Below are 23,875 nucleotides of genomic sequence, written 5' to 3' on the forward strand. Positions count from 1 at the left end.
AAACCAGTACAAACCATCTCACTATGGAGGTACTGGAAGGAGTTAATAATTTTTCCCTATGTTCATTTTCGAGAGGGTACGTACAGTCCCTCTCTCTAAAGATTCTGGCTGGTGGCAGTGGTTACTACTGTAAATATTCGACCGCGAATATTTCCCTATGGGATTTTCCCATTGTTCGAGGCTACCACATTCTCTGACAGCCTCTAACATACCGCCGGTTTATTTTTATATTAACTTTACTCTGGTGGGTTTTTATTGCCAGAACTTTAATATAACTTCTTTCTCGTGTCTTTCTCTAAACTCCTAACCCAGGTCGGGGATCCTTTGTTCGTCCTTTTGGCGGGCTTCTGCCAAGAAGTCCTCCTCTCGGCGCCACTGAGTCTGGGTGGGTCCACTGTGAGGGAGGGGGAGTAGGACCCCTGGACAGGGTTGCCTCAGCAACCCATGTCGCACTCTATCCTGATAGGCTGGAGGGTCTCCCGCCAAAGTGACCACTCCACGGTGTGAGTGACAGGTAGGCTGTATGAATGGGGCTCCTTTTGCATAAAACCACGTTCCTGAGGACTGGAAGAGCAAGACGTTGCCACTGGAACTGAGGAACCAAAGAGGAGAGAAGCCAAAGACATCTGCCACGACTGAACCATCGGTGAAGCCCTGCTGCAGCGTCTCACCACTTTTCTCCACATGACGAGAGGAGATCTTCATCTGAAAGAGCCTTCTTCCCTTAAGCTGGTGGGGCCAACTAGTTTGCCAATCGCCTTCCCGGACCTGCCTTCGTCGAATCGTCAGTGCCCTGCACTTGGAGGACGGATAGCCAGGCAGCCATCCACCCGGACCGTGATTTAAAGGAGCATATCTTTTAATTTCCTTTGGCAGCACCGCGGCTGGTTTCATCCCTGGGTAGTGCAGTAACTCGAACCTTGCTCCATGACAAGAGCCTCTCTTCCTCTGCTGGATCCCCCGAACTGCAGGAACTACCAGGAACAACCGCCACCGCAGGAGCCACTTCTTCATTTTCAAGGTACATTGTTCCGCCAGGCCGCCCTTTCTGCGTGGTAGTGCTAAAGGTGTTTTAAATCCTTTACCTACCTGTTGGGTCGGCCGCCCCTCTCTTTCAACCTTGTATTTTCGTCTCTGCACCCACCTTTTCAAAATTGTTAACCAAAGACTTGACTGCAGCTAAAAGAACATTTTGCTCCTTGGCCCTTGCCCTGTACCACCGACTCTGGCACAGGCCTATTGACTCTGGCTAAATTTGTTAGATCTGCCTTCTTGAGATTGCTTCTCAACTACGACTGTGTTGGTGCACCTACTCCTTAGAACCACCTTTTCCTTCCCCTTTTTAAAACTTGTGTAGTGCCATTTTGCTCTGTTTCCATTTGAGTATTCTTTATACTAAAGTACTGCCTTGTCTAAACTTGTTCACAAATTTATGGGAAGTGTTGCTAGGGTGTGTAAGAAGATATTTCTGAATAACTTGTGCTTTCCCTCCCTTGTGAGAAATTGAGTTCACCTTGTGTGTGGTTTTCACTGTGCCGTTTTGCTCAGTTTTCACTCTGGTTAACTTGGTCTACAATTTAAATAGGGAGTGTGTTTATATTTCTTTGACTTATTTTAACTTGCTTAATGACTGTGATAGATGTGTTTTACTAGAAGTGTATAAAATAAATATATATCTACTTTTTAATACAAAGCTTTGGTCAGTGTTTCCTTGTACCATAGTACTGTAGGCCTATTGTGTAAACCCTGAATACTGCTCATCTCCCTCTTGAGATAAGTCTGACTGCTCAGCCACAGCTACCAACTAAATCTTTGTGGTACAGACTGATACCAAAGGGAATTTACTGCTCTCACCTGTAGTCCTAATCTTCTGTAGTGCTCCCTAAGGGAACTGTGCAGGATTCTGTATAACAATGTCGGTCGAAACCTCTTCAATCTCCGGCGAAGCAATGGAATGACGGGAATCGGAGGGAATTCGTAATGGAGAGGCAAGGTCCAATCCACCAGAAACGCACCCCCCCCAGTGCACTGTTCGCGGGGAATTCCCTCAAGCAAAAAACAGTTTGCACTTCGTGTTGGACTCCTTCGCGTACAGATCCACTGCTAGGGTAGTCCAGAGAGCGAAGACCTCCTATAGGACTTCCTGGCACATTTCCCACTCGTTTGAGACCGTACTTGCTCAGAGCATCCACCAAGTTGTTCTCTGTGCCTGCCAGATGAACTGCAGAGACTGAGTACCTGTTCTATAGCAACCACAACCAAAGCATCATCGTGCGGGAGTGAACACCGCCTTGCATTGCCACTGTGTTGTCCGTCTGAACGAGGACATGTTTCTCCTGCGGAGACGGGCAAATGCTTTCAGGGCAAGCCTGATAACTCACAACTCCAGCCTGTTGATGTGCTACTTTGCTTCCGTTGCTGACCAGAGGCCGCTCACTTGCAGTGAACGCCCCAACCCTTCAGAGGTGCATCTGTGACCACTCGGGTCTGAGGCCTGGGGGCCTGTGGTGGTACGCCCACCAGGACAGGTTGTTAACCACTGAAGCGGACCCCTCCTGAGACCAATGACCCCTCAGGAGCCACTGCAGGCATTTCATGCACAACCTGGCCTCAGACCTAAGAGGCAGAGGAAGGAAGCCGCTGGTAGAGTGTCAGGTTCCGGAACAAGTCAACCATTTGTGTCAAGCCAACTACACTCTCCTTGGGAGGGAAGGCCTTCCCTATCCCGGTATCTAGGACTGCTCTGAGGAACTGGAGCCTCTAGACTGGCGTCATTTGGGACTTCTTTAAATTTAGGGAGAAGCCCAGCTTGTGCAGCAGCAAGCAGGTGTCCTCTGTCTGGTGGTTTTCTCACAAATGGCAGAAAATATTCCCACTGAATCAGCTGAAGAGCCCAGGCATCGGAATTCAATCACTGCCACTGGAGCAAATGCTCCATCAACCATCCTCCAACCGGTGCGCTGTGAGAGGGGAACATCAAAGCAGCTTTGGAGGCTGGGTCACCCCCGCCACTGATGCTGCCCGTTGACCTCTAGAAGCCCCTCTGCCTCTTCCGGAGCACGAGACATGCTTCTGCCCTTGACTGGCTGGTGGGAGCTGCGCTCTCCTGCCTTAAGTACATACCACCTGTAGCCCCATGCCCTAGAGGCGAAGCTGTAGGCAGGTTTGGCCAGCTGTGTGGCAAGGCGCAAGGACTTGGCAGCGATGTTGGATTCCTTAAATCTTTCGAAGGAATCGTCAGCTTTCTGGCCTAAAAGAAGGTCACCCTCGAAGGGCATGTCCAGAAGTTTAACTTGGACATTAGGGGAGAAACCAGATGTTTTTAGATAGGCCTGCCTTCTTCGCGTTACAGATGATGCCATAGATCGGCCCACACAGTGAGCGATGTCCAGGCCCGTTTGCAGCGACTGTCTGCCAACCTCTTTCCCATCCTCAACTAGCTGTAGGAAGCCCTTGCGCATCTCTCCTTCAGGGCATACCGGGCAGAATTTTCAACTGATGGCCATAGACCGAAGGAGTATTTGGCAAAACTGCTCTTCACATTTGTAGTCTTAAGGGCCATATTGCCCGAGATAAATGCTCTCTTTGCTAAGGCATCAACCTTTTCAATAACTTTTTGCCAAAGCCCTGAATTTGGACATATTATGGACATAGGGCTGGGATTGCTGGAATTTAAAATCTGCAGAGGTGTCCAGACCGCTGGCATCATAGAGGCCTTGGCCAGTTGCAAACGCAATTTTGGTCATAAAAATGTATCAACTCCTCCTGTACCCAAGTAAATGAGGTCGACATCCCCCTGATTATCGGCATCATTGCCACCGAAGATACCTGCCATGTTATCAAAAAGTTCGGAACAGGGTTGTGGAGTGAAGGTGAAGGCATTCTCGACAACAGTCGGCGTTGAGGGTTTGTCTCTCAGCGTTGATACGGTGAATGTCCTTCGATCGGGTTTGAGTCGCTGTAGCGTCGTCATCCTTGGATGCACAGGGCTAATCCAGCTTCCATTGAGTCGAAAGATTTATCGTCACTGACATGGTCGGTACCGGGGCACTATAGGGGTTGCACATGCCGAGCTCCCAATTGGTTCTGAAGCCTGCTGCGTGGGGGTTTTGGGGGGGAGGGTGAGAGGGGGGTGCCGATTGCAGCATGTTTTTTAAACATGTCCAGCATGTAGGACTTCAAACCCTCCCACTCTTGGCCGGTGGTAGGCCCTGCCGATGGCTTACCTTTATCCCATCGACAAACCGGAATCTCGACGGTGGCCTTGACACCTTTTCTTCTTCCGGGATGAGGAAGAAGGACTCAGAGTGGGACCATTTCTTCTTCCGCCCATGTTCTTCTTCGGGGGTGTGCCCCTCGGTTTCAGTCTACGAAGACCGAACCGTCTATCGCGCCATTGATTTAGAGGCTGGTCGACTAAGAGCGAGCTTAGCTGCTTGGTCGCGTAGGGATTTGGGTTGCATTATGGTGCACGACCCCTAAATCCTGTGGGCCCACGCCGAGGCACCAGAGACCACTTGTGTGGGTCCGTGATGGACATCTTGGTGCCACAGTCGGTACACTGCTTGAAGATCAACTGCACTGGAGATGGATTATAGATGAGGAATCTGTGGGAGGAAACAAACCGTTAGAAATCCATTTACTGCATTTTGTCCTTTTCAGAGTACATAAATGGCCATGCGGTCAATTGTTTGGGCAACCATTTTACAAAATGTGACAAAATAACTCCTCTGCCACCAGCTTATGTATTTCCATCTATCAGAGAGGAAACTGGTGGCCAAACTCTTAGGTGCATTACAGACTCTTAAAGGGTACCCCCTTTAAAGATGCACATAGGAAAAAAATGTGTTACAGTTGTGGTGCCAAGTTAGACTTGGTATTAAGTCTTCGCAATGATGAAAAATAGTTAGGCCCACAGAGGAAAAATAGGCGTGACACAAATAGGCCGCCAGCTAAAGTTTCATGTGGATAAAAGTTGCCAAAATAAATGTAAAAGAATGGGAACAAATCAAAGTGGGGCCACTTGGAGGTCAGAACAAGCAACTTACCTCTCGGTAATGTTGTTTCTGATGGATGTTCCTGCCACGGATGCCTCATAAATGATATCCCTATCCCAGCGCAGCTGTTCTTCTAAATCTTTTCCGCTGCCAGGGGGTGGAGTGTGGCTCTGCCCTATGCCTCAGACATGTCACCAGGGCCAGTATATATTGAGGTGCTGCACCTCATGATCTCAGTTCGATCCTAGGAGGGGAGGGCGATGAGGAATCCGTGGTAAGAATATCGATCAGAAAGAACATTACCGAGAGGTAAGTCATTTGCTGTTCTAATGGATTCCTTCATCCCACGGATTCCTCATCTATGATAGACTCAACGCAGTACGTAAAACTGGAGGAGGGAGGAAGCAAGCACACTACATAGACCAAAAGACACAGTGCAACTGCCCTACCAAAAAGGGCAACATGCACTGCAACAGAATGCAAGCAATAATGCTTTGCAAATATGCACAAAGATACCCACATTGCCGCCTGGTAAATATCCAGGACAGGGACTCCCCCTCTGCAGGGAAGAGGTGGCACCCACTCCTCTAGTAGAATGAGATCTGAGAACCTCTGGCACATCCTTACCAGCCATATATTAGCATTATAAAATGAAGAGGATGGTCGACCAAGACAGGATTTGGAAAAGCTTGTCATCCCTTCCTAACATCTCTAGTACTAGAGAGGTCCCGTAGCAGTATCAGCCGATGAAATCGTTCCTCTGCCTTGGAAGGATAAGACAGAGGGAAAAAACAAAGTAAGATTGATCTTCTGAGCGAGATGGATTTCGAGACCACCTTCGGCAGAAAGGAAGGACTCACTCTCAATGCCACCTTTTCTTTGGAAAACACCAAATAGTGAAGTAAAAAAGCCCAGGCCTGAAGCCCACTCACGCGGACGTGATGGCCACCAGTAGAATCACCTTAACGGTAAGGAATAAGTTACTTACCTGTAACTGCTGTTCTCCTGCATTGGTATCTTGCATGGATTCACATCAAGTAATATCAAAGCAGTTTCACGTTAAAGCTAAAACTGCTAGTCGCTTCTATATCCTATTGCTGTCACTTTGGGTCATACTGCTCAAGCCAATGACATTCGTCCACATTAGCTCCACCACTGAAGGCCATCTTCAGATTTGGTTGGGCATGTAAAGTGGCAATAGGAACCAAGAAGAGTCAGAGGGGAAGGATTGCATGTAAATCCATGAAAGATTCCAATGTTGGAGTACAGGTGTTGCAGTTAAGTAACTTATTCCTTCTCCAGCATTGGATCTTACATGGATTCACATGCCCATAAATACAATTACGCAGCAGTACACATACACAACGACGGGTGGTGGCAAGGCTCAACAGAAGCAATAAGATTTAGTCCTGGAACACACTCAACTCAGGTAAACAGGTTGCGTAGCACTGCCTGCCTGACACGGGACCCCCTCCCTGGAATCTATGTTGATGCAGTAGAATCTGGAGAAGGTGTGGGTAGACATCCACGTAACAGCCCTGCAAATATCCAGCAGGAGAACACCAGCTAGGAACACCGTAGTTGATGCCATTGCTCTGGTGGAGTGGGCTCTCAGCCTTGCTCGCAATGGTCTGTTGGCTAGACTATGGCGATGCATTATACAGCCAGAGAGCCACCTGGAGATGGAAACCTTTGACAGGCCTTTTTGAGAATTCTTTCGAAAAGCTTCAGTGCGTGACATAAAACTTCAAGGCATGTGAAATGTCCAGTGAATAAAAAGACCTCTGCAGAGAAGGAGAAATGACTCGCCATAACGATCTTTCTATGGATTCTTCTCCCACAGATTCCTCATCTTGATCGATATCAATCATACAGCTCTGCTGTTCGGAAGTTTGACAGGTGGACGTAGTGGACCTGTACTTGGCTGTCGATCCATCTTGTCCAGCTCTCGATCAGTAGCTCAGGAAGTTACCCCTGCGTTTCAATGCTGCAAAAGGAAAAATCACAGGAGGAGGCTAATCAGCCGTTAAACTTTAACAAGGATACATCCCAACAGGGTGATCCCCCCCACAACAATGATTAGAAAATATTTTTTATTGAAATCTTTTTAAAGAATATGACAGAAACAGTCTTCCAAGACCCATCACCAGATGCCTTCTCGTTTGGACAGAAGCAGCAACACACAAAACTTTGAGCAGAGATGGATGGGAGGGTCGATGAGGAATCTGCAGGAGAAGAATCTATAGAAAGATCATTACTTGATGAATTTCTCCTTCAATAGATTGCTTTTCTCCCGCAGATTCCTCATCATGATAGACTCCCCAAGCAGTTAGGACAACGGAGGAGGGCAGAGAAATGTAAACCAGTAGATTCTGAAAACCGCCATACCAAAACCTGCATCAGCTCCCCGTGCAACATTCAAGGCATAGTGCTTGGTGAATGTATGGAAGGATGACCAAGTGGCTTCCCGGCATATATCCCTAACAGGAACCCCTCTCGGGAGTGCTGTAGAGGCTGAAACGCCTCTGAGTGGGTCCTGATGCCCGCTGGCAGCTCCTTGCCTGCCGATTGTTAACACTTGGATAAGCACAAAATAATCCAGTGTGACGGTTTATTTAGTGATGGCAAGACCTTTTCAAGACAAGGAATGGGCCACAAACAACTGGTCAGATTTCCTAAATTCGGATTCGCGAGCAACATAGAAGCTTAACGCTCTCTTGGGATCAAGGCAGTGAACCGCTCTTTTTCTTTTAAGGGATGTGGAGGAGGGTAAAAGACAGGTAAATCAATAGGCTGGGATAGATGAAACTGTGAAACCACCTTAGGAAGGAATCCGGGTCTGACTTTAAGAGAGACCTTCTCAGGAAAGAACTTCAGAAAATGAGTTTTGCAGCACAAGGCTTGCAGTTCGATAAATCCCCTGGCAGATGTGATCGCGACAAAGAAGGCTGTCTTAAGGGATAACAGCCGCAAAGAACATGAGTGCATAGACTCAAACGCAGTCGCCATCAAGTAGGTCAAAACCAGATTAAGATGCCAATCTGTGACAACAAATGCGGTTGGCGGAAACTTGAGGAGAAGGAACTGGGCCATGACAGGAATAGTAAAAAAGGAACTTTGGTCTGGGGACCTCTTGAACACAGACAGGGATGCCAAATACCCTTCGATTGTGGCGACCTGAACTCCTGAAGCAGTCAGTGACAGAAGGAACTACATCACTGTGGTGGGGCAAGAGAGGGTCTATTTCGCGTTCTCTGCCCCACCACTCAAATCTTCTCCACCTGCACGCGTACAGAGATCTTGTAGAATGTCTGCGTGCAGCCAGCAACACCTCAAGTACCTCCTCTGAGAGGTCCCAGTCATCATACCTCATCCTCTCAAGAGCCACGCATGTAGGTTGAGGGAATCTGGGGGTCGGGTGGAGCACTCGACCTGTCGACAGGGTTAGGACATCCGGACGCCGAGGCAACCAGTGAGGTGGACAGAAGGTCAGATCCAGGTGATCGGAGTACCACGTTCTCCTCGCCCAATACAGGGCGATCAAGATCGTTCGAAATCTCTCACCTCCTGAGAACCCAAGGGATGACTGGAATCGGGAGGAAGGCGCAGTGGAGAGGGAAGATCCAATCCACCAGAAACACACCCAGTGTGCCGTTCGCTGGGAATTCCCTCGAGCAAAAAACAGTTTGCATTTAATGATGGAATCCATGACCAACAGATCCACTGCCGGGGTACCCCAGAGAGCAAAGACCTCTTCAAAGACTTCCTGACACACTTGCCACTGGTGTTAGACCGTGCTCTGCCTTTTCAGAGCATCTGCCAAGGTGTTCCTTTGCCCCCACCAGATCAACTGCCGAGACCGAGATTTGGTACACTCGCAACCAGAACAGCTGAATTGCGCCTGTGCAGAGTGGGCGAGAGTGCACAGGACCCTGCTTGTTGAGGTAGTGCATGGCCACTGTGTTCTTCGGCAGGGCAAGGACATGCTTCCCTCAGAGAAGGGGCAAAAACCCTCAGGGTTAACCCGATGGCCACATCTCCAGCTTGTTGATATGCCATCTGGCTTCTGATGGAGACCAGAGGCTGTTCACCTGCAAATCCTCGCAGTGGGTACCACCCGTTCCTTCAGCGACGCATCTGTGACCACTTAGGCCTGGGGCCAGAAGGGTTCCCCGCCAATAGCTTGCTGCACGTGTTTCACCAGCCGAGTTCGCAGACTACCTGGCTGGACACTGAAAGGCTATCCGTGAGCATTCCCAGATACTGAGACCACTGGTCCCTCAGGAGATGGAGGAGTCTTCCAGATGAGTCAAGACTTGCCATGCCGACTTCGATCGGTTCAGTCAGTTGTCGAGGTATGGAAATACATTGACTCCGGATCACCTGAGGTGAGCTGCAACTACCGCCAAGAGCTTGGTGAATGCCATTAGCGCAGAGATAAACCCAAAGGGAAGCACTTTAGAGTGATGGTGCTTGTCCCCTATGAAGAACCTTAAGCACTTCCTGTGCTTTTGGTGTATTGGCACATGGAAATAAGTGTCCTGTAGGTCTATTGACACTGGCCAGTCCTGGAGATCGAGCCTGTGGAGAATCGCTCTCAAAATCACCATCCTGAATTTGTCCTTCCTCAGGAACCTTTTCAAAGGCCCTGAGGTCCAGGATAGGACGGAGAGCGCCTCCTTTCTTGGGCACCAGAAGATACCGGGAACACCAACCCAACCACCTCCGATCAGGGGGTTGCTGTTCCAGAACACCCTTCGATAACAGGCCTCTCAGTTCTTCCTGGAGCTACTGTTCTGGTTGGATTGGGGGAGTAGAAGGTCTGTCTGGAGGCCTCTTTAGAGATGGTAAACAATTACCCCACCAAATCAACTGCAGGCCCCATGCATCAGAAGTTATTTCCTGTCAACCATCCACTAACCAGTGCATCGTGGGAGGGGAAATCAAAGCGGCATATAGGGTGTGAGTGTCTCCAGTCGAGAACATCCAGTCGAAAAACGTTACCAGTTGGTAAGTAACTTGTTCTTCGATTGGATTGTGTCCTCCAACGTATTCCACATCTTTCAGACTCCCAAAGCAGTATCAGTGAGGGGAGGAGGGAGACGAATTTGGATATACCTAATCAGATGGCAGAATATCTTGACCATGAAGAGTATTCAGGGAGTAATGCTTGACAAAGGTGTGGATGGAAGAACATGTTGCAGCATCACAAATGTTCTTAACAGGAACTCCCCGTTGCAGGGCTGTGGATGTGGCTACGCCCCTGATCGAGTGAGCTCGCAAACCCTGAGGAGGGTCCTTGCCAGCCAATCTGTAGCATTCAGTAATGGTGAGGATAATCCACCTGGACAGGGTCTGTTTAGAAACAGCCTGGCCCAATCGGTGTCCAGAGTATCCCACAAAAAGTTGGTCGTCCACTCTGACCCTGGACATCCTAGAAATGTAAAAGCTCAAAGCTCTCCTAGGGTCCAACCTATGGAGCCTCTCCTCTTCCTTACCAGGGTGAGGAGGAGGATAGAAAGCAGGAAGTACCACCTTCTGGCTCAGATGAAACTCAGACACTACCTTAGGTAGGAAGGAAGGACGGACGTACCCTCAGTACAACCCTATCCCTGTGGAACAAAGTAAAGGGTGGCTTAGACGAAAGGAACAAGTTACTTACCTGTAACTGTTGTTCTCCAGCATGGGTCTGGCATGGATTCACATGCTCATGAATATTCCCCGTCGTCAGGCTGGGAATCCTCGGTAAAGAAAAAACCAGTATCAGTTTCGTTTCTGATCTGTCTTTCGTAGTAACAACCAATCACTGGTCTCTGCGTCATACTGACCACAGCCAATGACTGCCCTCTACCTAAGCACCGCCTCTGGCAGCCATCTTCAGATTTGGCAGCACGTGAAGTGGCAGTATGACCAAGTGAAGAGCTGCAGAGGGGTAGGCGGGAGGGTTCGCATGTGAATCCATGCCAGACCCATGCTGGAGAACAACAGTTACAGGTAAGTAACTTGTTCCTTCTCCAGCATGGGGTCTGGCATGGATTCACATGCTCATGAATAAAGAATACATAGCAGTACACACATGCACAACCACGGGAGGTGGCAAAGGCTCAACATCAAGCATCACATCAACTCAACATTAAGCATCTTACCTCCTCACCAGGCTCACCTCAGGCGAACAGGTTGCGCAGCACTGCTTGGCCGACCCTGGACTCCTCCCTGGAATCCCGGTCGACGCAGTAGAATTTCGTGAAGGTGTGCGTCGACCTCCACGTAGCAGCCCTGCATATGTCCAGCAGGGGCACACCAGATAGGAACGCCGTGGTAGCTGCGATCGCTCTGGTGGAATGGGCTCTCGGACGGCCAGGCAGCGGTCGGTTTGCCAACCGGTGACAGCACATGATACAGCCGGAGAGCCATCTGGAGATGGAAGCCTTCGAGAGAGCCTTCCCCTGATTGACAGGTCCAAAGTTCACAAAGAGTTGTGACGTCTTCCGAAAACCCTTCGTGCGGTCCACGTAGAACTTCAGCGCTCTAGCTACATCCAGCGAGTGCAAAGTCCTCTCAGCCGGCGACGAAGGCGACGGGAAGAACACAGGTAACACCAAGGGTTCGTTGAGATGGAAGTCCGACGGTACCTTGGGCATGAAGGAGGGGTGCGTCCTGAGCACTACCCTCGTGTCGTGGAAAGTCAAGTACGGGGCCTTGCAGGAAAGGGCCTGGATCTCTCCCACTCGTCGTGCGGAGGTGATGGCCACAAGAAAAGCTGTTTTCCACCATAGAAACTTCAACGGGGCCGAGTGCAGAGGCTCGAACGGAGGTCCCATGAGCTTGGTCAGCACCACGTTGAGCTCCCACGCCGGGGCCGGAGTCTTCACCGGCGGGAACGATCTGAACAGTCCCTTCATGAACTCTTTCACCAGACGATGAGACCACAAGGACGTCCGCCCCGTGGTTCTGGTGTATCGGGAGATCGCAGCAAGATGAATCTTGATGGACGCGTGTGCCAGACCAGCTTTGGCCAGCGTCAGCAGGTACGGCAGTACTTGGGGAGCCGTAATCCGTAGAGGGTTAATCTTCTGTGCGTGGCACCAGACAGAGAACCTCTTCCATTTGTGTCCGTAGCATTTAAGAGTCGAGGACGCCCTGGCCTTTGCAAGAACCTCTCTGCAATCGGCCGGTATGTCGTATCCTCCAAACTCTAGCGCTGCAGGAGCCAGGCCTGCAAGTTCAGCGACTTCGGGTCGTGGTGGAGGATGGCGCCTCCTTCCCTGGAGAGTAGATCCGCGTCCGCCGGCAGCTTGATCGGCGGGGACGCTGACAAGTCCAGCAAGTCCGGGAACCATATCTGCCTCGGCCACGCAGGTGCGACGAGGATCATCCTGCACCGTGACCTCTTGAGCTGGTTGATGAGCCGGATTAGCAGAGGCAAAGGAGGGAACGCGTAGAGGAACAGGCCCTCCCAGGGGAACGAGAAAGCATCGCCCATGCTCCTCGTCTGGGGAAACCTGCTGGCGAACCTCCGGCACTTGGTGTTCGTCGCCGTCGCGAACAGGTCGATCTGGGGTGTGCCCCACCGTCGGAAGAGGCGATCCACCAGATCCTGCCGTAGTTCCCACTCGTGGCACGAGCGCAGCTCCCTGCTGAGTGAGTCGGCGATGGTGTTTTTTATCCCTGCCAGATGAAACGGCACCAGAAAAATCCCTTGGGCGACGGCCCAATGCCACAGGTCCTGCGCCTCCTTGGACAGCGCTGGGGACCTGGTTCCGCCCTGTTTCCTGATGTAAAACATGGTGGTGGTGTTGTCGGTGAAGATCCTCACCACCTTGCCCTTGAGGGACGGAAGGAAGGACCTGAGGGCCCAAAACACTGCACGGAGCTCCAGGACGTTGATATGCAGGGACTTCTCCGTCGGGAGCCAGAGTCCCCTTGCGTGCAGATTTTCGGTGTGCGCTCCCCACCCTTCCAGGGAGGCATCCGTGGTCACAGTCTCCTGGTGGGCTGGGGCCTGGAAGTCCATGCCCGCCGTCAGATGCGCGCGGGTGCCCCACCACCGTATCGCTCGTCGGAAGCTCTCGTCGAGCTTGATCCTTTCCTCGAAGCTGCCCGTCGTCTGGATCCAGCGCGCATCCAGGAATTCTTGCAACGGGCGCATCCGGGGCCTGCACATGGGAATGAGGTAGATGCAGGAAGACATCATCCCGAGGAGGGACTTGATGGACCTCACTTTGGCCGCGTCGGCCACCAACATCCGTTGCACCTTGCCCAAGATGGTCCTGGTCCTCTCCTCCGACGGGGAGGCCAGAAGGGACACTGTGTCGAGCCTCGCTCCCAGAAACAGTGCGACTTGCGCGGGCACCAGGTGGGATTTGGCGTAGTTCACGGAGAATCCCAGGTCCGTGAGGAGTTGGACGGTCCTTGCCGTGTGGACCACGGCGAGCTCCCTCGTCTTGGCGCGGATGAGCCAGTCGTCCAGGTAGGGGTAGACGTGAATCCCCTCGCGGCGCAGCTGCGCCGCCACCGGTGCGAGGCACTTGGTGAATACCCTGGGTGCCGACCGTAGTCCGAAGGGAAGGGCTTTGAACTGGTAATGACGCCCTTGGACCACGAACCTGAGGAATTTCCGGTGCCCCTTTAGGATGGGAATGTGGAAGTAGGCATCCTCCAAATCCAACGACGATAGGAAGTCTCCTTCCTCCAGCTGACCCAGGACGTGCTGGAGGGTGACCATCCGGAACTTCTGCGCCTTGATGAACTTGTTCAGACGTCGCAGGTCTAGGATGGGGCGCCATCCTCCCGTCTTCTTCTTCACGAGGAAGTATCTCGAGTAGACTCCGGAGCCCCGAAGCCCCTTTGGGACGAGTTCGATGGCGCCCTTCCTGAGCATCGCCTTTACCTCCAGGAGAAGTTGAGGGGCGTGAAGTTCTTTCCTGGCCACGGGGGGGACGCGCGGGCACCTTCTTTGAAACTCGAGCGCGTGGCCCCGGGCTAGGGCGTCCAGCACCCAACGGTCGGTGGAGATGGACTCCCACACGCTGACTAAGCCCGCCAGCCGGCCTCCCACCGGGGTGCTTCGGTGGGGGCCCGACCCCACGGCCGCTTCAATCCTGCTTGGACGCGGCCTTGCCGCCTTGACCTCCTTGGCGACGACGGCGGGGTCCGCTAGACTTGCCTCGTCCTCTGTAGGCCTCTTGCGACGACGAGCGGGCCGCTTGACGGTAGGAAGCGAAACCGCCGCCGGAACCTTTGGAGGCGCCCTTGCCTCCGCTGCTCCGAAAGGGCGTCCGTCGTTGCTGCAGAACTCCAAGGGCCCGGGCCGTCTCAGTATCCGCCTTGATGGCCTGAAGGGAATCGTCCACTGTCTTCCCAAACAGATTGTTCCCGTCGAAGGGCATGTCCAGGACTCTGGTCTGGACGTCCTGCCGGAAGTCCGTAGCTTTGAGCCATCCACGACGTCGAAGGCAAACGCCGTTGCCCAGCTGGCGGAACCCAGTGTCGGCGATGTCCGTCGCCACGCTGATGGCGTGGTCCGAGGCCACCTCACCTTCCTGCAGGATCTCCAGGGCCTCCGCCCTCTTGTCGTCCGGCAGAAAATCCAGCAGGGGAGCTATCTTGTACCAGAGCTCCCTGTCGTAGCGAGCCACGATAGCCAAGGCGTTGGCCGCTTTAATCGTCGTCGCTGCCGACGAGATGACTCTACGTCCCATAGCATCCAATTTCCTTCCCTCGCCGTCCGGCGGGGAAGTCGATGTGGAGGCCGCACCCCCCCCCCCGCTTTCTTCCTGGCTGCCGCAGAGACGGCGGAATCCGGGGTAGGCTGCGCCCGGAGGCACAGGGGGGCCGTGTCCGGGACCCGGTACTTTTTCTCGTACCGGTCTCTTCTAGCTGGCGTCGTGGAAGGGTTCTTGAGGAGGGAAAGGCCCTCATCCCAAATGTCGTCCAACAGAGGCACTGCGAGGACCGTCTTCCTCTTGGCCTCGCGCCGCTGATAAAGGAAGCCTTCCTTTTTCTTCTCCTCAGGGCAGAGTTGGAAAAGCTCGGAAGCCCTGGAGATCATGGAGTGAAAAGATCCAATCTCGTCGGGCGGAGAAGCCCTGGCGGGAGGCGACGACGGAAAATCCTCGTCGTATGCCTCGTCGTCCGTACCCGTCGCTGCCGTGTCAGTCCCCGTATCATCCCCTCGGGTGGACGGGGAGGAGGGCTGGACGGGGCGCGACGGTTGAAAAGGAGGTGGTGGATGGATCCTTCTTTTCTTGGTAGGGGGAACACCAGAAGGTCCCGGTTCTGGATCCCCCGACGGGAGAGGTTCCTCCGTCGGTAACGGTAGCCTCGTCCTTATCTCGGAGCATAAGGACTGTATGGCCAACAAAATGGCCGCCGAGTTGTCTTGCGGCGCTGGCAGAGGGGAGTCCGACGGGCGAGCAGGGGCCCCGTCGGTATCCTCGACGATGTCGTCGTCGTCACCTGCGTCGGGGTCCATTCCGACGGGCTGGCCTTCTTCCACGCCTAGGCCGTGGCTTAAGACCTCGATCAGCTCCTCTTCTGAGGTTGAGGCCGAATCTACGACGACGCCCTGCCCCCCCTTCTTCTTCCCCACGGAGGGTTTCACAGGGGTCCTATCGATGGGCACAAAAGAAGACTCCCTCCGAGGAGGCAGGGAGATTCTGGGCCCCGAGGTCGCCACCACTGGTGCAGCCTCCACAGGCTGAGCCAGGGCCGCCGCGACCGTTTCGATAGAGGGCTTGGTCGGATGGATCAAGGCCTTCACCACCTTAGGTGCGCTCACCGCCTTATCCTTGAGGGAGGGGGCACTGCCACGCTCCTCCTCTGCCTTAGAGCTCGACCGGGGCCTCTCCAGGAGCTTCGCCGGGTGCTCGGCCTTCCTCTTACCCGACCCAGAGCGTTGGCTCGTGGTTGATGGTGCCGGGGAGGGTGCGCCCTGCCTGGCGCCCGTAGAGCCCGACCGTTCGGCGCTCCCGGTGCCAGGGGACTCGCGGTGCTTAGCCTTATGTTGGGCCCCCGTCGCCGGGGCGCCCTCAAAGGTCTTAGAAGACCGCTCGGATTTCTTCTTCTTCTCGCCAGACGGGCTCTTACCCTCCAGCCAGTTGGCGAGACGTTGATGGCGGTCCTTCATGGTCCGTTCCGACATGTTGCCGCAAAACGCACAGTCCTTCTCCACGTGCGTCTTGTCCTCATGAAGGCAGTAAAGGCAGAAAGAGTGTTCGTCCTCCTTAAAGACGTTCTGCAGCTGGCATCCAGGGCAGACCCTGAACAGCTTTCCGGGCGTCGAGCTTCCCTTCTCCTGGGCCATCTCCGAGACCGGGCCTGAGAAGCTTCTGGAGTCCTCCGAAGTGTAGCTCGACGAAATCTTCACCCTTGAGGGGCACAGACGAATCCGACACGGGTCCCCGTTGATCGGATGTAGGATCGGTGGAGCTTGAGGCTCTTTTGACCGAAAGAATCGAAGTTTTTTGTGAAAAAGCGCGAAAAATAGCACTAACGCTCGAGAGCAATAGCACGAGGATCCCAACACATGAACGTGCGGTAAAAATCTGAAGATGGCTGCCAGAGGCGGTGCTTAGGTAGAGGGCAGTCATTGGCTGTGGTCAGTATGACGCAGAGACCAGTGATTGGTTGTTACTACGAAAGACAGATCAGAAACGAAACTGATACTGGTTTTTTCTTTACCGAGGATTCCCAGCCTGACGACGGGGAATATTCATGAGCATGTGAATCCATGCCAGACCCCATGCTGGAGAAGTGCCTGTAACTCGCTCACTCTGCGAGTACATGTAACTGCAATCAAGAAAACTGTCTTGAAGGTCAGCAGTCAACTGTCTCAAAGGACAAAGTTTCAAACGGAGCACCCATCAAGAATTTCAAGACCAGATTCAGATCCCAGACAGGCACCTGAAAAGGGGACGGCGGGAACACATTTGTGAGCCCTTTTAGAAACTGGGTAATCAAAGGAATCTTAAAATAAGAACATTCTTCAGACGAGCGCTTGAAAATAGACAGCGCTGCCAGGTAATTTTTAATGGTACCCACTTGCAGACCCCTGTGGGCCAAAGAAAACAAGAAAGAAAACCACTGGAATGTAACACTGAAAATGATCGACACTGTTTCCTCTGCACCAGTCGCAAAACTTACGCTAATGGTACAGGGATTTAGTTGCTGAACGCCTTGCCGAAAGCAACACCTCCATCACGTCATCCAGGAGGTACCAATACTTGTATCTCAACCTTTCAGAAACCAAGCGTGAAGGTTGAGAGTTTTGACCTCCGGATGGAGAACCCGACCCCTCCTCCCGTGAGAGAAGATCCTCTCTGTGGGGAAGACGGCGTGGAGGACAGATGGACATTTCTTGAAGGTCCGGGTACCACGCTCTCCTGGCCCAATCTGCAGCAATGAGGATCATGTGTGACCCGGACCTCAGCAATCTCCTTAGAACCCGAGGAATGACGGGGATTGGAGGAAACGCGTACAGAAGTGGGAATGACCAATCCACGACAAACCCGTCCCCTAAAGCTCCTCTCGGGGGAAATTCCCTTGAGCAATACCGCTCGCACTTCCGTTGCAAACAGCTCCACTTACGGGGTTCCCCAAAGGGCGAAGATCTCCTGAAGGACTTCCTGAGCCAACTCCCACTCGTGGGAGACTGCGCTCTGCCTGCTCAGAGTGTCTGCCGCCACATTCTCCTCTCCAGCCAGATGAACCACTGATAGCGAGATTCCTTGCTGTATTGCCCAGAGCTGCATTGCCTCTCTGCACAGCGGAAGCAACCCTACACCGCCCCTCTTGTTGAGGTAATGCATGGCCACTTTATTGTCTGTCATGATCAGGACACTTCCCGCGCACAGACGGCAAAAAAGCCTTCAGGGCTAACCTAATGGGCCTCAGCTCCAAAAGATTTATGTGAAGTCTGAATTCCGACGGACACCAAAGACCTCTGGCGGGCAGCTCATCAGCGTGAGCTCCCCATCCTATGAGGGAGGCATCCGTCACTTCTGGCCATGGTTGCCAAAACGGTTCCCCCTTCATCACATTCCCTTCGCTGGCCCACCACAGAAGATCCTGTGAGACCTTGAACGGGACCTGAAAGAGATCCGACATTTTGCCTGAAAATTGAGACCATTGCGTTCCGAGGACCCATTGAAGGGATCTCATCCGCAGTCTGGCCTCTGGCAAGAGAAAAATGCATGATGCCATGAGGCCGAGCAACTTTAAGAATTCGAAAGCTGGGAGACTCTGGGCATGTTGAAACTTGTCCACCATCTGCACAAATGTGATGAGCCCTTACCTTCGGAGGCAAGCACTTCCCAAGGACGTGTCTAAAACAGCCCCCATGTACTGGAGCTGCTGGGAAGGTGTCAGATGCGACTTCTTGAAGTTCAGGGAGAAGCCCAGCCTGTGGACGCTGCGGCAGGTGACACCGAGCTGAACCAATGCTAGCTCGGGAGAGCGCGTCCGTATCAGCCAGTCGTCCAGGTAGAGGTAGACGTGAATCCCCCCCACCCCTCGCCTGAGGTACACTGCCACCACCACCATTAGCTTGGTGAAGACCCTCGGAGCGGCGGTCAATCCCAACGGCAGGACCCAAAACTGAAAGTGCGAGTCACCAGCCGCAAACCTCAAGGACTTCCTGTGTGCGGGATGAACCCGCACATGAAAGTAAGCATTCTTGAGTTCCAGAGACACCAACCAATCTTGGAGTTGACGGGTCTGGAGGACTTGAGAAAGAGTGACCATCTTGAACTTGCCTTCCTGACAACTTTGTCCCTTCTCCCCAGATTCTTACATGTAATGGGAGCACTCCCGCTGCGGATCCCAAACCTAGCGATCAAGAACCTACAAAAAGAAATGATTTCCTTCATTTGGAAAGGGAAGAAACCCAGGGTCCCAAGGAAGGTTCTTTTTCGGCCACAGGCTATTGGGGGTCTGAGGGTACCAGAATTCCGCAGATACTTGTGGGCAGCACAAGGGGCGCCAATGCTACAATGGGTTTCTCAGGAGAATCAGAATCGATGGGTAACTCTGGAAAAGGAAGCAACAGGGATACCCCCCTAGAATGTCTGGGGGTTTTTGGCAGCGAGATATAGAGGGAGAGTGGGAACACTCTTGGAAATGACTACAGCCACTTTGTGGTACTGGGACAAGGGTTTGCGAGGTAAGAAGATAAAAGATAGGAGGAGGCCCACTAACGCCAATGGCCCATAACCCAGACTTTACATCAGGCATGCAGCCCCACTTTTGGTTCCGTTGGGAGGAAAGGCGAACACTGACACTGGGAGACTTCTAATCAGATGGGGCACCCCTGATGTTTGAAGGGTGCAAAGGGAAATTTCAGATTCCGGAGACCGAACAATATCATTATACCCAAATCAGGCATTGGATCACGAACACAAAAGTGAAAGAGGGAGCATCCCGGGACCGGGTAGGGTTGGAACTCTCAATAAAGGAAGGGACACTTGAGAAGGGGGTATCAAGTCTATATTGAATACTTAGTGGGGTGGACCCAGAAGAAACCCTACCACACACAGAAATGGGAGGTAGATGTGGGAATACCGGTATCACTAGAGACCTGGGAACAAATATGGCGGCGGGCCGCAAAAAGTTCTAAATGTGTTTCAATCTAAGATGGTATATTACTCCACAACGCATACACTCCATTAAATCAAGCGACTCCTCGCTCTGTTGGCGGGGCTGTGGGGCACTGGAAACTTGATCCATATGTGGTGGTCCTGCCCGTTAGCACAGACGTACTGTAAAAAAATCCTGAGTTACATCAAAGAAGTGGTGGGGGTGCAGCTCCCCATGGATCCAATGGTGGTACTATTGGGGGAACTGTGGAAGGCAGTTATGGAAGTACTGGGAACAGAGCCACACTTATAACCCACATGCTGAGTGCAGCCAGAATCAACCTAGCACACATCTGGAAGAATAAACAGGGGCCGGTGGTGGCCATGTGGTGGGTAAAGCTGTGGGGAGTTATGGCCATGGAGAAGGGGACAGCGTTGGCATATGGCTCAAATCCCAAATATTTGAACACATGGATGCCCCTACACGAGTTTACTGACGATAGGGAACAAATGTACTTTAAACCCAGAATTCTTCGCAAAGTCTCTATCCTATGACCAAGCAAGATTGATATGAACAACTTGACCCTTGCACAGCACCTAACTGTACAAGTGCACCTTCCTAACCGAACAATGCCAAGACCAACAGACAACTTTGGAGGAGGGGGGTGGGAGTTTGACAGGTTAACAGTTAGACCCAAGAGCCTACATCTGAACATATTGAAAATTGTAAAGAAATGGTTCAAACTGCTATGCTTGTTGTCATGAATGCAAATGCAACTGCGCTCGATTTGAAAACAAAATAGCTTGTAAACAAAATTTAAAATTTAAAAAAATGTTTTTAAAAAAACCAAAACAAAAAAAAATAAAATCAAAAGCCGGAAGACTCTGGGCATGTTGAAATTTGTAGACCATCTGGACAATGTGATGAGCCCTCACCTTGGGTGGCGAGCATTTCCCCCAAGGACGTATCCAACACAGCTCCGATGTACTGGAGCTGCTGGGAAGGTGTCATGTGCAACTTCTTGAAATTGAGGGAGAAGCCCAGCTTGTTAAGGGAGTGGCAGGTGAGGCTGAGATGATCCAAGGCCTGTTCAGGAGAACTTGCCCCGATTAACCAACCATCCAGGTAGCGGTAGACGTGAATCACCCCGCTCCTAAGCTACGCCGCCACCATGAGCTTGGTGAAGACCCTCGGGCAGAGGTCAACCCGAATGGCAGAACCCGAAACTTCAAGTGCGAGTTGCCAACCGCGAACCTCAGGTATTTTCTGTGCTTTGGATGGATCAGCAAACGAAAATAAGCATCCTATAGGTCCAATGACACCAACCAATCCTAAAGTCGAAGGGCCTGGAGGACCTGAGAAAGAGTGACCATTTTGAACTTGTCCTTCCTGAGGAACTTGTTCAAGCGATGCAAATCCAAGATGGGTCTCAGTCCTACGTCTTTCTTGGGAATCAAAAAATATGGGGAATACCAGCCCTTGTTCTTCTCTGCCACAGGCACCAGTTCTACAGTGCCTTTCTCCAGCATGGTTAAGATCTCCTGCACAAGGAGCGGATCCGGAATCTTCAAAGACTTTCCCCGGTGGATTGTCGTGAGGCCGATTTAGGAAAGGTAGGCAGTAACTGTTGGCAATTGTTTCCCTGCACTTCTTACAGTCCGACTGCGGGGTCGGAGCGGTCGATGAAGACATTATCGAAGACGATAACACAAAGCACGTTGAGTTCTCGAAGCAAACACGTTTGTAGAAAAAAACAGAACTGAGGCTTCGGCCGCCGTGCGTCCTACTTATCACATTTGATGACGTCACCCTCGGCGGAGGCCCTCGAGGGACATCGACCTGCCGCCATCGATGTAGGACGCCCTCTGCCGAAAAATTTCCAAATCAGCACAGCTGTGGACATTACATGTCAAAGATGTGAAATATGCTGGAGGGGACAATCCATTCGAAATAATTCACAGGGAATAATCAAAACATTATGAAATCTGTGACGCCATTCACCAAAACAGGATATTTAATAATTTTGCACACAATAGTAAACATATACTTACATAAATACTAGGTGTAGGTGGATTCAATTTGTCCTTTGGCAAAGGGGGGTTTGGTGGCGGTGGAGGTCGTGGAGGAGGACATTTGTCCAACAAAATGTTACTGTTCGATAAACCATTTTTATGCAAATGCCTATAGGAAAAAAATACAAATATTCATCTTCTACACAGAAAATTGATTATTAAAACCTAAATCCAACTAATACAGACTGAACACCCGTGAGTCAATTTAACACAAGGCTAACACTACACAATGAGCTGAATGCTCTCAATTGAAGAATGATTGTGGCGCAATATGAAGCAGTTAAGAGTGGTGTCACACCTGAATGGTTCTGCTCAGAAGGGTGAATGTTCAAATATTTTTTAATGGAAACATTTTTTACCAGTAATCTTCTTTATATGGATTCTCTTCACACAGATTCCTCATCTAGATAGAAATCCTCCAGCGCAGCTGTTCTTGGAAAAGCTGAACAGGGGGGCGTTGTGCACCTAGACGACACCCTAATTTGCTCCCGAGCTCCTCAATCCCAGACATGACATCGGCATACATGCATATAGCATGCACTACGTCCCTCCACCTCAGTTCCCCACCATTCTCAGCAGCCAAGGAGATCATTTTCTCACAAGAAGAAACTAACTTGGGAGCACCTCAATTCTTTGGCCGGTTTCCTGGGAGGGAGATGCAGAATCTCTGGGAGAAGAATCCATAGAAAGAACATTACTTACTGGCAATTTCCCTTCAATGGACTGCATCCTCCGACAGATTCCTCATATGTATACCCTCAATACAGAATAGCAGGTGAAGGTGGGCTGACAATGCTAAACCAGAAAACTTAACTAAACAGCCCTGCCAAACCGGGCATGCCTGATCCTCAACAAATCTAAACTGTAGTGTTCTGCAAATTTATGAAGAGAGGCCCAAGTGGCAGCTACGCAAATGCCTCTAAAGGTTACCCCCTATGGAGAGATGAGGCGGGATTTATCCCTCAAGTAGAGTACTCAAATTCCCGACGGAACCGCCACCGCATTAACAGCTTTTCCATAGCATTCATTTTTACAAAACACAATACAATGAGACAGTGTGTGTTTCATAACCACACGGCCCAACCGAACCAGAGAGAAAGGCACACAACTTATAGTTTCTACGCAAGGTTCCTGTCCTGGATACTGTGATTCCGTGATTTCACCCCATGGGAGAGCCTTTCCCAGGAGGCTAAGGAGGTGAACCCGCTACACAATACCCTCCCTAGGGGTAGAGGCAAGCAGGAACTCAACAGGAGAGAATCCTCATCTTGGGACAAGGACTCCCATCCCTGTGAAGAACTCCATAAACAAAATATCACTACCAACTCGTCATTATCACCCTATGAAGACCAAATCAACATTTGTTACTGTTAACCAAATACATCATCGGTTTCTATGAAAGAAAACAAAGAAAACGAGGATGAAGAAGTTCATTGGAAACATACCGAGTAGGAGTCCAAAAGAAAAGAAGGACTTCAATAAAGGTACAGGAGAAGCCCAGTGAGAATATCATAAAACTAATACGAGGGGCCCTGGGACGAGACTGAGACCACAAGTTTGAAATCAGCTTGTCGAAACCTGGGACGTGCAGAGTGAAGCCGCCAATGCAATGCATTAGGTAAGGGAAGAAATGCAGAACACAAGGATGAAGGGAGGACGAACCGAGATGCGTCCTGAGTCGGAGCACAGGAAAAGTGGTTGTGTGACCGCTAGCTGGATACGGTGGACCGGTAGGTCGATGAACGACACAGATACCACATTTGCAGATGTGTTGCAGAGTAAAGCGAGCACAGGAAGAGGAGAAGCAGGTTGCACCAGTCCTGAAGAGACAATAAGCCATTCTGACGCAAAAAGATATTAAAGTTACTCACTGTAGTGACTAGTGTTACTCATAAGTCCATAGTCCCCTTTCCTCCATCGTTGTGGGCGTCGCCCAACATAAGGGACGGTACCAGAACATTTGGCAGCGAAAAAGTGAGATTTCCCTTTAAATTTAGTATAGTGCGCAGCCTCAGAACGCCCCACTCTCCAGCACCTCACCTCAGTCCCCTATGAACACATCGGACGCTTAGATATCCGTCATACTATCGGGGGAAGGCAGGTGGGACATATGGAGGAAAAGGGACTAGGAGTACTCTAGTCACTACAGTGAGTAACTTTAATTACTCATACGTCTCATCCCCTTTCCTCCATCCTTGTGGGTGATTCCACCGAACAAGCACATAGGGTGGA

At 51.4% G+C, this 23,875-nt stretch overlaps 1 protein-coding gene across 5 annotated transcripts in view; it reads right to left on the minus strand.

Annotated features, from left to right (window-relative positions):
- The window catches only part of KDM6A (lysine demethylase 6A), a 1,954,130-nt gene that overhangs the window by 733,842 nt on the left and 1,196,413 nt on the right, over positions 1 to 23,875 (minus strand). For all 5 annotated transcript variants that reach the window (XM_069636498.1, XM_069636499.1, XM_069636495.1 and 2 more), the window contains one exon: positions 21,623 to 21,752. In XM_069636498.1, the coding sequence (XP_069492599.1) occupies positions 21,623 to 21,752 (130 nt within the window). The remainder of the gene's footprint in view (positions 1 to 21,622; positions 21,753 to 23,875) is intronic.

Source organism: Ambystoma mexicanum, chromosome 7p, assembly GCF_040938575.1.
Source record: "Ambystoma mexicanum isolate Mex_15411 chromosome 7p, UKY_AmexF1_1, whole genome shotgun sequence".
Classification (NCBI taxonomy): Eukaryota; Metazoa; Chordata; class Amphibia; order Caudata; family Ambystomatidae; genus Ambystoma; species Ambystoma mexicanum.